This window comes from Pelophylax lessonae (genome assembly GCF_965119305.1).
Source record: "Pelophylax lessonae genome assembly, chromosome: 3".
Lineage (NCBI taxonomy): Eukaryota > Metazoa > Chordata > Amphibia > Anura > Ranidae > Pelophylax > Pelophylax lessonae.
In genome coordinates this window covers 100,010,784-100,024,710 of record NC_138770.1, presented here as the reverse complement: position 1 = coordinate 100,024,710, position 13,927 = coordinate 100,010,784, and the positions used below count along the sequence as shown (strand labels likewise).

The following is a 13,927-nucleotide window of genomic DNA, read 5'->3' as shown; positions in this document are numbered from 1 at the left end:
GGTGCTGTATGAGGGTGCAGTATGAGGGTGCTGTATAAGGGTGCTGTATGAGGGTGCAGTATGGGGATGCAGTATGAGGGTGCTGTATGAGGGTGCAGTATGAGGGTGCTGTATGAGGGTGCTGTATGAGGGTGCTGTATGAGGGTGCTGTATGAGGGTGTTGTATGAGGGTGCTGTATGAGGGTGCTGTATGAGGGTGCTGTATGAGGGTGGTGTATGAGGGTGCAGTATGAGGGTGCTGTATGAGGGTGCTGTATGAGGGTGCAGTATGAGGGTGCAGTATGAGCGTGCTGTATGAGGGTGCAGTATGAGGGTGCAGTATGAGGGTGCTGTATGTGGGTGCTGTATGAGGGTGCTGTATGAGGGTGCTGTATGAGGGTGCTGTATGAGGGTGCAGTATGAGGGTGCTGTATAAGGGTGCTGTATGAGGGTGCAGTATGGGGATACAGTATGAGGGTGCTGTATGAGGGTGCAGTATGAGGGTGCTGTATGAGGGTGCTGTATGAGGGTGCTGTATGAGGGTGCTGTATGAGGGTGCTGTATGAGGGTGGTGTATGAGGGTGCAGTATGAGGGTGCTGTATGAGGGTGCTGTATGAGGGTGCAGTATGAGGGTGCTGTATGAGGGTGCTGTATGAGGGTGCAGTATGAGGGTGCAGTATGAGGGTGCAGTATGAGGGTGCTGTATGAGGGTGCTGTATGAGGGTGCTGTATGAGGGTGCTGTATAAGGGTGCTGTATGAGGGTGCTGTATTAGGGTGCAGTATGGGGATGCAGTATGAGGGTGCTGTATGAGGGTGCTGTATGAGGGTGCTGTATGAGGGTGCAGTATGAGGGTGCTGTATGAGGGTGCTGTATGAGGGTGCAGTATGAGGGTGCTGTATAAGGGTGCTGTATGAGGGTGCAGTATGGGGATGCAGTATGAGGGTGCTGTATGAGGGTGCAGTATGAGGGTGCTGTATGAGGGTGCTGTATGAGGGTGCTGTATGAGGGTGCTGTATGAGGGTGTTGTATGAGGGTGCTGTATGAGGGTGCTGTATGAGGGTGGTGTATGAGGGTGCAGTATGAGGGTGCTGTATGAGGGTGGTGTATGAGGGTGCAGTATGAGGGTGCTGTATGAGGGTGCTGTATGAGGGTGCAGTATGAGGGTGCTGTATGAGGGTGCAGTATGAGGGTGCTGTATGAGGGTGCAGTATGAGGGTGCAGTATGGGGATGCAGTATGAGGGTGCTGTATGAGGGTGGTGTATGAGGGTGCAGTATGAGGGTGCTGTATGAGGGTGCTGTATGAGGGTGCAGTATGAGGGTGCTGTATGAGGGTGCAGTATGAGGGTGCTGTATGAGGGTGCAGTATGAGGGTGCAGTATGGGGATGCAGTATGAGGGTGCTATATGAGGGTGCTGTATGAGGGTGCAGTATGAGGGTGCTGTATGAGGGTGCAGTATGAGGGTGCTGTATGAGGGTGCTGTATGAGGGTGCAGTATGAGGGTGCTGTATGAGGGTGCTGTATGAGGGTGCTGTATGAGGGTGCTGTATGAGGGTGCAGTATGAGGGTGCAGTATGAGGGTGCTGTATGAGGGTGCTGTATGAGGGTGCTGTATGAGGGTGCAGTATGAGGGTGCTGTATGAGGGTGCAGTATGAGGGTGCAGTATGGGGATGCAGTATGAGGGTGCTGTATGAGGGTGCAGTATGAGGGTGCTATATGAGGGTGCTGTATGAGGGTGCAGTATGAGGGTGCTGTATGAGGGTGCAGTATGAGGGTGCTGTATGAGGGTGCAGTATGAGGGCGCTGTATGAGGGTGCAGTATGAGGGCGCTGTATGAGGGCGCTGTATGAGGGTGCAGTATGAGGGTGCTGTATGAGGGTGCTGTATGAGGGTGCTGTATGAGGGTGCTGTATGAGGGTGCTGTATGAGGGTGCAGTATGGGGATGCAGTATGAGGGTGCTATATGAGGGTGCAGTATGAGGGTGCTGTATGAGGGTGCAGTATGAGGGTGCTGTATGAGGGTGCTGTATGAGGGTGCAGTATGGGGATGCAGTATGAGGGTGCAGTGTAACGTTAAAAAACCATACCCCGTGGAGAAACCATACCCTCGTCACTTCCGGGCAGAAACAGCTGAGCAGCGCAGCAGTGCGCATGCTCAGAGCCCCGGATACGTGATTGAACATTAAAGAATTAGACAAGTGCGCATGCTCGGTGGGCATGAAATTCTCACGGCACTGTGTCTAATGTTATACTTGCGGCGCTTACATTAAAACAGCTCATCTGAAACGTAAATCATCTCCGCTCTTCGCCCTGTCACTGCCCTCATCTCCGGTAATAAATATAAAAGCGGCGGCGGGTGTATGAGATGTAAATGTGACGGCGATCGCGGCTCCGTGATCCGCTTTTATATTTATTACCGGAGATGAGGGCAGTGACAGGGCGAAGAGCGGAGATGATTTATGTTTCAGAGGAGCTGTTTTAATGTAAGCGCCGCAAGTTTAACTACCGTGAGAAATCCATACCCTCCGTAGCGGAACCGGAAGTGACGAAGGTATGGTTTTCTCACGGGTATGGATTTTTCACGGAACACGCAGTATGAGGGTGCTGTATGAGGGTGCAGTATGGGGATGCAGTATGAGGGTGCAGTATGAGGGTGCTGTATGAGGGTGCTGTATGAGGGTGCAGTATGAGGGTGCTGTATGAGGGTGCTGTATGAGGGTGCAGTATGGGGATGCAGTATGAGGGTGCTATATGAGGGTGCAGTATGAGGGTGCTGTATGAGGGTGCAGTATGAGGGTGCTGTATGAGGGTGCTGTATGAGGGTGCAGTATGAGGGTGCTGTATGAGGGTGCTGTATGAGGGTGCAGTATGGGGATGCAGTATGAGGGTGCTATATGAGGGTGCAGTATGAGGGTGCTGTATGAGGGTGCAGTATGAGGGTGCTGTATGAGGGTGCTGTATGAGGGTGCAGTATGGGGATGCAGTATGAGGGTGCAGTGTAACGTTAAAAAACCATACCCCGTGGAGAAACCATACCCTCGTCACTTCCGGGCAGAAACAGCTGAGCAGCGCAGCAGTGCGCATGCTCAGAGCCCCGGATACGTGATTGAACATTAAAGAATTAGACAAGTGCGCATGCTCGGTGGGCATGAAATTCTCACGGCACTGTGTCTAATGTTATACTTGCGGCGCTTACATTAAAACAGCTCATCTGAAACGTAAATCATCTCCGCTCTTCGCCCTGTCACTGCCCTCATCTCCGGTAATAAATATAAAAGCGGCGGCGGGTGTATGAGATGTAAATGTGACGGCGATCGCGGCTCCGTGATCCGCTTTTATATTTATTACCGGAGATGAGGGCAGTGACAGGGCGAAGAGCGGAGATGATTTATGTTTCAGAGGAGCTGTTTTAATGTAAGCGCCGCAAGTTTAACTACCGTGAGAAATCCATACCCTCCGTAGCGGAACCGGAAGTGACGAAGGTATGGTTTTCTCACGGGTATGGATTTTTCACGGAACACGCAGTATGAGGGTGCTGTATGAGGGTGCAGTATGGGGATGCAGTATGAGGGTGCAGTATGAGGGTGCTGTATGAGGGTGCTGTATGAGGGTGCAGTATGAGGGTGCTGTATGAGGGTGCTGTATGAGGGTGCAGTATGGGGATGCAGTATGAGGGTGCTATATGAGGGTGCAGTATGAGGGTGCTGTATGAGGGTGCAGTATGAGGGTGCTGTATGAGGGTGCTGTATGAGGGTGCAGTATGAGGGTGCTGTATGAGGGTGCTGTATGAGGGTGCAGTATGGGGATGCAGTATGAGGGTGCTATATGAGGGTGCAGTATGAGGGTGCTGTATGAGGGTGCAGTATGAGGGTGCTGTATGAGGGTGCTGTATGAGGGTGCAGTATGGGGATGCAGTATGAGGGTGCAGTGTAACGTTAAAAAACCATACCCCGTGGAGAAACCATACCCTCGTCACTTCCGGGCAGAAACAGCTGAGCAGCGCAGCAGTGCGCATGCTCAGAGCCCCGGATACGTGATTGAACATTAAAGAATTAGACAAGTGCGCATGCTCGGTGGGCATGAAATTCTCACGGCACTGTGTCTAATGTTATACTTGCGGCGCTTACATTAAAACAGCTCATCTGAAACGTAAATCATCTCCGCTCTTCGCCCTGTCACTGCCCTCATCTCCGGTAATAAATATAAAAGCGGCGGCGGGTGTATGAGATGTAAATGTGACGGCGATCGCGGCTCCGTGATCCGCTTTTATATTTATTACCGGAGATGAGGGCAGTGACAGGGCGAAGAGCGGAGATGATTTATGTTTCAGAGGAGCTGTTTTAATGTAAGCGCCGCAAGTTTAACTACCGTGAGAAATCCATACCCTCCGTAGCGGAACCGGAAGTGACGAAGGTATGGTTTTCTCACGGGTATGGATTTTTCACGGAACACGCAGTATGAGGGTGCTGTATGAGGGTGCAGTATGGGGATGCAGTATGAGGGTGCAGTATGAGGGTGCTGTATGAGGGTGCTGTATGAGGGTGCTGTATGAGGGTGCTATATGAGGGTGCAGTATGAGGGTGCAGTATGAGGGTGCAGTATGAGGGTGCAGTATGAGGGTGCTGTATGAGGGTGCTGTATAAGGGTGCAGTAAGGGAACACTCAACAAATCATCCAGTTAAACTGCAATTGAAACAGAAAAGCTTGTTACGTGAGCCTGTAAGATTATCCTGCTGCAGCTGAGCTGGGTGTTATGTAAGAAGGCTGATGAAACATTCATCCAGCAAGTAAGCTGCAGTCTTTTTCCGTTCCAATTTAGAGAAAAGAAAGACAAGCGGGACAGCTTAGGGTGTAGTAGACAGGAAAAGTAAAATGTATGTCCAGCCAGCACTTTTTTAGTCATGGAACGAGTAGGGACGGATTATAACCCCTGTTGGTTTTTACTGCTATCCGGGACTCATAAGTGAAATTTATCCACACTTCCTGTCCTGTCGACAGCAGTTTACCCAGACAGGAAGTGAGAGAAAACCTGCAAGAAGGACACTGACAGAAATAAAAATCTGACAGGGGTTCTAACCCCACTCTACAAAAAAAAAAAAAAAGAAGAAAAAAAAAACACCTTTTGTTGTATTTTTCTTGTCTTTGAAAGTTGAAGACTTCCTGTCTTCTTGTTGAGAAGTAAAATACCAACAGGGATTTCCAATTCTTCCCCAGTTTATTCAAAAACGAATGAAAAAAGGTTTGGCTAGACAATATACACTTATTCTTAAAGTGGATCTGCGTAAGCTCTGGTCGGACATGTTCAGCAAGGACATTGTTGGATGCAATAAGAATGACCCTTTTTTTGAAGTGGGGGGTGGCTGGAGTACTTTTTTGATTTTATAACTATCTTTTCACGATCTATCACCTGAACCTTTAGATCAATACCTAATAACCTACAAACTTATACCCCCCAACCATCCCATACCCTGCAGGAGTGCCCAGAGATTTAAAAATGATCCAGTGTTCCACTGGACCAGGCTACGTCCCAAAGCTAAGTGATAGATCGTTTGTGCCTGCATTCAGCTGCAGCCCAACATTGAGCTTGTGTGGCAGAGTGATCTTCCACCTTATTGAGCAACCCCGGACCTCTGTTGCATCTGTCAGTGGTTTTTTCTACTGTGCCTCCTGAAATGCTGGACAGCCCTCTGCCTGACCCTTAGGACAACCCTTCTTTGCAGCTTGTTTCTGATGAACCTGGGACTCCTTGCTCCTTCCAGGGACTTCTTCTTTAAGCCCTGTCTGTGCACTTCCTGTTTGCCAGATTATTGTGCTCTTCACCAGCCTATATCCTGCTCCTTGAGCTCCTACTACCATCTGTATCTTCACTACCACTTGTTATAAACCTTTGGCTTGTTCTTCAACTATGCTTCTGCTTGATCCCAACCTGCAACCACTTTTTACTGATGTTTGGCATGTTTAATGAGTATGCTTCTGCTAGATCTGTTACCATACCCTAGCTTGCTCACCTTCTGGCGGGGCGATCCTGAAGACTGCAGCCAGGTACTAGCATGCAGCAAGACCCATCACCACCAACAGGAGCTGTATGAAGGTGCTTTTTTTTTTTTTTTTTTCCTATCTATCTATCTATTTTTTTTGTTTTTTTATTTTAACACAGGTTTTTTGAAAAAAAAAAAAAATCTGATCACTTTTATTGTTGTCACAAGCAATGTAAACTTCCCTTGTGACAGTAATAGGCAGTGACAGGTACTCTTTATGGAGGGATAGAGGGTCTAAAAGACCCTAGACCCCTCTACTACACTTCCATGTATTAAAAACACCGAAAACTGCATTTTTGAATACATTCACTTTTTGAATTTGCTGCCTTTAGCAGCAGAGTAACCCGGATGTGACGTCATGGACGCCGCCTCCATGTTACGTCATCGGAGACCCAATCAAAGCCACATCTGGCTTAGATCGGGACTCTATTCAGCCGGCGGACGTGCGGGCTGGGTACTCGGGTCTCCCGTGGGACGGGAGACCCAGGCAGAGCCGCAGAAGGCGGTGGGAGGGGGCGGGGCATCCCCTTCCGCTCGCCGGGGTAACGATCGAGCGGCTCCCGATCTGCATCGGTCCTTACCACCGGAAAGCCGACCGCCGGCTCTAAACAACTGTACTGGGATGATGCCTCTAGCTAGAGGCATCATCCCGGTATTACCACGCAAATTCAGCCGACATCACTTTGCGGTAAGTGGTTAATGCAACACATGGTAATGCGTGATATAATGCATAGTAACACGAATGCCTAGATGTAAAAAGGCACTTCTCTGGGTAAACCCCCCAAACTCCAAATCCCCCTCCCAGAACAAATCCCCCATCTCCTTCCTAGCTCAACCCCCCCCCCCCCCCCAAAAAAAAAAAAAAAAATTTCCTCTCCGCCTCTTCCTCTCTTTCTAAAAAAGAAAAGTAAGGCAGCCACCATATCTAAAGACTGGTAAGCTGCAATATATTACGTGTTTGTTCCGGACTGTAGATACACTTTCAACGATAGGACGTATTGAAGTATGCCCCCTCTGGCTGTGGTAGAAAACTGGCCAGATTTTATTGTGGCATTAATCCAGACACAGACAGACTCAGCGGGGAAAAAAAAACCTTATTTCATTTATCTAATTAGTGAACTACTATGAACCCAAGCACTCTGTTCATGGGCACAAATATCCTATTAAAGGTATACAGTGACCCATCAATAATTACATTGTGTATGTCCTAAAACCATTTACACTGTGTTTCTCTATTTTGTTTGATTGGTACAATGTTAAGCATGAAGAGTGCCCTTGTTTCCGGAGATGTGATATCACCCGGCTTATTACATTATACATGACTTCTTTTAAATATTTACATAGCTGCAGGATTCATTGCCTTTATGGTTAAGAGGCAGCTGGTATGTGCTTTCTATGTACACCAATGGGCCTTCTAGATGTAATATATACAACATATACACATATGTCTATACACTAAGTCATGAAATTTTAATTAATAGGATACGTAGCATAGTTTTGCAAGGATCAAATGATTCTGATAGAAGAGGGAAAGTCTAGAAGCCCAAAAAATAAATTAAAATAACTTTTTCCTATAGAAAAAGTTTGCTAACTCTCAGAATCAGGATCAAACAGTCTTTAAAAAGACTTCCGCACAGTATTACTGGTTTTACCTTACTGCTCCTTCTCACAAAGCAAGTCTACAAGTCACTAGAATAGTTTAAAACAATGCACTGCATGTGCGGCTAATTTCTTATTTGAATGTATGGAATGCTGGCTGGCAGAACACATTATTTTCTTAACAAGCATTGTTCTATAAACCCAGGATGTATTGTGTCTTTTTGCAACCAGTAAAACATTGAAAGGGACCTGCCTGGAAGTTCTTTATTGGAAAAAGGGATCTTTATCCCCATCGCAGGGTCAGGAGCATGTATGGAAACAAGATGGCAGAGCTTCTCTTGTGAATAGGAGGGTCCTAAATATTTTTCCTTTATGTTCTACAAAGTTCTAGGAGGATGTCCCTAGGCCAACATGGGACATTGCTGGTGAGCACTAAGGGACCTGCTTACATGGAGATTCTAAATTCTGTAGAGTATACCACCATGTAATGACATAAGGCCATTCTCTGCTACATTCTCCTGTGAATCCAGGGTAGTGGGTTGAGTCTTGGTGCCTTGGGCTCATAGGAAGTGGGTTGACTAGTTATTATTAAATCAGTCAGTGAAGCCTTGGTTCTATGTAAATTGTTTAATTATTTATGAGTAGAGTCACAGCCCTCCTGATCCTCTCATTTATCTGAGGTTTATCTGAGAGGGTAAGCCTAATTGGTTAAGAACCACAGACTCTCAACATTAATGATTGGGAGCCACAGACAATGATCTGGGCTGCCTAGGCAGAAAGAAGGAGAACTGCAAGGAAGAGGTATTTTCTTTACTCCAAGCAATACTATAATTTGGCAATGTGCCCTGTTAAGTCATGTGAAATGTGAATTCTGATTATAGATCCTCTTTCACTATATAAGGATTGTAGGTGACTGGAAAATTTCTTTAAGAAAAAGATAAATCTGAATTATTTGAATGTTATTTTTCCCTTGACTTTAAATGATCTCTCCAGCATAATGAAGCTTTAGAAATCAATTATAGCCTAATTACACGGCAATCCCTGGATAATTGCTCGCCTCTGCAGAAACACATTCTGAACATGGAGCTGCCAGATTGGTTTCATTGGAAGAAAAACAATTATTGTTCATTTTGGAAGGTGATTAAACTGAGTCACAAAGAGTTTGAGATAGTATTGGTGTTTCAGTAATTAAGCACACTATCTTCCCTCGCAAGCTCGTTAGTTCAGGCGAGTATTGCTTTTTCCACCATTGACCACTGGCATTTTACCTAAAGGGCATCTCCAACTTAATATCTACCCACACCAGAAAACCACACAATACAGGTATGCCTTACTTGCTGATTTGTGTAGAATTCTAATTATTCTGCTTGTTCTATTTCAAGCACTGCTTTATGCATTGACATACCAACTTTAGTCCTTGGTCTGTCTGGCTATTATGGTCACCTGCTAAAAAAGCACCCTCAACAGACAGTTCAACTCTCCAATAAGATATGGCAGTTTAATCCAACTTAGTTTTACTTGTTAAAATGTAGTACATGGGATGTTCACTGGTCATTTGAAGTGACAATAATCTTCTCTGCCCTATGCATACTTATCCTATTGCTATAGGTTGGTAGCTTCTTTAGGAAACATGAAGAAGAAGGGGTCTATCTAAAGACTAAACTAACTAGCCCCAACATACAAGGAATCAAGATTATACCATTTACAGACATAACATAACAAGTTATAGTTACACTGAATTGCCACTAAATGTCAGCACCAAGAAGTTAATACATACAGTACATAATAAAGTCCAATACAACTGTAATGGATACACGATAAGTGTTCTGGAACAATGCAGGCTAAAATAAAAACTGATGTAGTAATTTTTAAAGTAAGTTGGAAAAGAATTACATTTTTTCCTGATATGAACGAACCTAGAAGAGGTTCATCTACAAGAATCTGCTCACATTCTTAAAATAATCCTCACTGTGCCCATTGGTTCCCAAAAGCAAGTAGCAACTACAGTTTTCTGGAGGCTGTAGTGGCTAATCTGCTCGAACCCTTTAACCTTCCTGTTGACCAATGGCGAGTAATATCTCCTATTGCCAATAAGAAAATAAGGAGGGCACGAGAAGGAAGGCTAAAAGTGTTAATGGACAGCTGAGGACATGATTTGTTCTCCCCTGTTTTGAGGATTTTTAGGTGTAGTAGGGATCAGATAAAAAATAATAACACTAAGGATCTTTACCAAGTGAAAAATGGTAGCCACAATTTTTTTATACACTAGTTGCTTCTCTATTATGATGAGCCACTGGGTTCAATATTTTATGAATCATTAACACAGATCAAGTATGCAGAACAGGAAGGCAAGTGTAAAGACACAATTTTTTTCGTTATCCTGGGCTCCAAAGTTTAAGTATTTAAGTAAATAACTCAGCATTCCATCCAGCCATCAAACATTTTTAGAAGGTGAGGTCAGCAATGGCAGAGCCCAAGTTACTCTCAGGAAATACTTCCTTGGGAACACCCTCCAGCTCAGTCTAAGAGTGTAAAACACATACACAGGTATCCAATTTAAAGTGCTGGCTGTAGATTTTAGTAAGCTCCAAGTAGCGATGAAGTCTGGAAATACCTTGTTTCAAGCTACAGTCAAGAAACCCACTAAGATCTGTATTTAACAATATTAGGCAGAAGCTGAAGAAAGTCACTTGAAACATTCTGTAAGCATTGTAAATACTTATTGCATGCAATCATGTTCAGAATAATAAACTCCAGTATGTGGCCATTTCTCCTCCTATATGTTGTGTAAGGACTTGGAAGATATTGCAGTGAGTGCTTATGCCACAAGCTCCAGCTTAGCGTTTGGCTCACAGTTGCGGCATAGCCCCAGTAACTTGAATGGGCATGTTTGACAGGCGGTGTGGCCTGTCAACTCGACAAGCCATGGTAAATATGCCTTAGGCACGTGGCAAAACATTGAAGCCACTGCATATGAACAACCCCTTTCAGCTATGTAGGAGACTTTAGGTGGACTGTCAGAGGGCAGTAAAACCGTGGCTCAGCAGCCTGTTTTCTACTGACTCATGTAAAAAAAGCCTCAAAGTGTATCTAAAACCAAGAAGAAATGTGTAATTTTTTGCATTTATTATGCAACTTCAACAGTCACTGCTCAGGAGAAAGTCATATGTGTATAGACAGTCTGGCATTTGTGCAGACACCCACTGGCCTACCAATCTCAGGGGAAGAATGGACTGGTTAGGCAGGATTTCTCCTGCTGCATGATGAGGCTGGCCACTATGAGCGACTGAGCGTCCATGTTTATGTTATAACTAAACAGTACTCTGATCATCTAATCACCACCTCATCTCTGTGGGTACCTTTAACCAAGAAATGATTCAATGCTCTCATGCTCATACAGTACGTTTTAAATAAAGGTTCATATTCCTTTTGGGATTTAAATTTATTGAAATGATTCACCCTTACTGAGTCCCTTGGCTTTTCTTGTAGTTTCCTCTGCAATCATTGATTTAAAAATGCCCAAGTTGACAAATGTGTGATTGTTGTTGTTCAAAAACCTGCTTTACCTTGCTTTATGAAAGCTTTTACAGATGCCAGTTGGCAAATTCACACAAATCTACCAATTTTGGTGTTTGATCTATCACAGACCAATAGTTAATCGATAGGATTGACTGTTAAAGCTTTAAAATGCCTGATGCGTCCTGACATGGGGCAGAACTGGATGGCATACACCACAGGACGTAAAAAATAGCATTACAAATGTAAGTGTAATTCAGTGTATATTAATAGAAAGTTCGTCCTGCTATATTCACAGGTACCGTGGACATATTCCAACTGAGGCATTCACCTATGGAGATACATATGGAAACACCACAGCACGCTGCTTCCAGGATTTCCGTTCCTCAGCTCTCAGTTCAAGTCAGAGTCCTTACTGCAAAGGAGGACAATTCCCTACCAGCTACTCCAATGACCCTGCACTGGTGCTGAGCAATCGATCGCGTGGCTGGGACAGGTTCTTACACAGTCCTAGCTGGTCCCGATACCACATAGACTACAACAGGACCCAGGAGCTGGACCAGTTCAGAAAGGTTTGGAACTATTTACTGCACTTTACTCCATCTGACGGTCTACACCAGGGATCTTCAAACTACGGCCCTCCAATTGTTCAGGAACTACCATTCCCATCATGCCTAATCATGTCTGTGAATGTCAGAGTTTTACAATGCCTCGTGGGATGTGTAGTTGCGCAACAGCTGGTGGGCCGTAGTTTGAGGATCCCTGGTCTACACCATCTGACAGTCTACACCATCTGACGGTCTACACCATCTGACAGTCTACACCATCTGACACTGTACACCATCTGACAGTCTACACCATCTGACAGTCTACACCATCTGACACTGTACACCATCTGACGGTCTACACCATCTGACACTGTACACCATCTGACAGTCTACACCATCTTACACTGTACACCATCTGACGGTCTACACCATCTGACAGTCTACACCATCTGACACTGTACACCATCTGACGGTCTACACCATCTGACAGTCTACACCATCTGACACTGTACACCATCTGACAGTCTACACCATCTGACAGTCTACACCATCTGACACTGTACACCATCTGACAGTCTACATCATCTGACACTGTACACCATCTGACAGTCTACACCATCTGACACTGTACACCATCTGACGGTCTACACCATCTGACAGTCTACACCATCTGACAATGTACACCATCTGACGGTCTACACCATCTGACAGTCTACACCATCTGACACTGTACACCATCTGACAGTCTACATCATCTTACACTGTACACCATCTGACAGTCTACACCATCTGACACTGTACACCATCTGACGGTCTACACCATCTGACACAGTACACCATCTGACAGTATACATCATCTTACACTGTACACCATCTGAAGGTCTACACCATCTGACAGTCTACACCATCTGACACTGTACACCATCTAACACTGTACAAGATCTGACAGTCTACACCATCTGACAGTCTACCCCATCTGACACAGTACACCATCTGACAGTCTACACCATCTTACACTGTACACCATCTGACAGTCTACACCATCTGACACTGTACACCATCTGACGGTCTACACCATCTGACAGTCTACACCATCTGACAATGTACACCATCTGACAGTCTACATCATCTTACACTGTACACCATCTGACAGTCTACACCATCTGACACTGTACACCATCTGACGGTCTACACCATCTGACACAGTACACCATCTGACAGTATACATCATCTTACACTGTACACCATCTGACGGTCTACACCATCTGACAGTCTACACCATCTGACACTGTACACCATCTAACACTGTACAAGATCTGACAGTCTACACCATCTGACACAGTACACCATCTGACAGTCTACCCCATCTGACACAGTACACCATCTGACAGTCTACACCATCTTACACTGTACACCATCTGACAGTCTACACCATCTGACACTGTACACCATCTGACGGTCTACACCATCTGACAGTCTACACCATCTGACAATGTACACCATCTGACGGTCTACACCATCTGACAGTCTACATCATCTTACACTGTACACCATCTAACACTGTACACCATCTGACACTGTACACCATCTGACGGTCTACACCATCTGACAGTCTACACCATCTGACAATGTACACCATCTGACGGTCTACACCATCTGACAGTCTACACCATCTGACACTGTACACCATCTGACAGTCTACATCATCTTACACTGTACACCATCTGACAGTCTACACCATCTGACACTGTACACCATCTGACGGTCTACACCATCTGACACAGTACACCATCTGACAGTATACATCATCTTACACTGTACACCATCTGACGGTCTACACCATCTGACAGTCTACACCATCTGACACTGTACACCATCTGACAGTCTACATCATCTTACACTGTACACCATCTGACAGTCTACACCATCTGACACTGTACACCATCTGACAGTATACATCATCTTACACTGTACACCATCTGACGGTCTACACCATCTGACAGTCTACACCATCTGACACTGTACACCATCTGACAGTCTACACCATCTGACACTGTACACCATCTGACGGTCTACACCATCTGACAGTCTACACCATCTGACACTGTACACCATCTAACACTGTACAAGATCTGTGAGTCTACACCATCTGACACAGTACACCATCTGACAGTGTACACCATCTGACACAGTACACCATCTGACAGTCTACACCATCTGACACTGTACACCATCTGACGGTCT

At 45.5% G+C, this 13,927-nt stretch overlaps 1 protein-coding gene across 1 annotated transcript in view; it reads left to right on the top strand.

Annotated features, from left to right (window-relative positions):
• CIMIP2C (ciliary microtubule inner protein 2C) overlaps positions 1-13,927 on the top strand; it is a gene marked incomplete at its 3' end in the record, with an annotated part of 70,960 nt that overhangs the window by 43,653 nt on the left and 13,380 nt on the right. Inside the window, exon 2 of the mRNA XM_082250784.1 lies at positions 11,434-11,707. Within this exon, the coding sequence (XP_082106910.1) occupies positions 11,434-11,707 (274 nt within the window). The remainder of the gene's footprint in view (positions 1-11,433; positions 11,708-13,927) is intronic.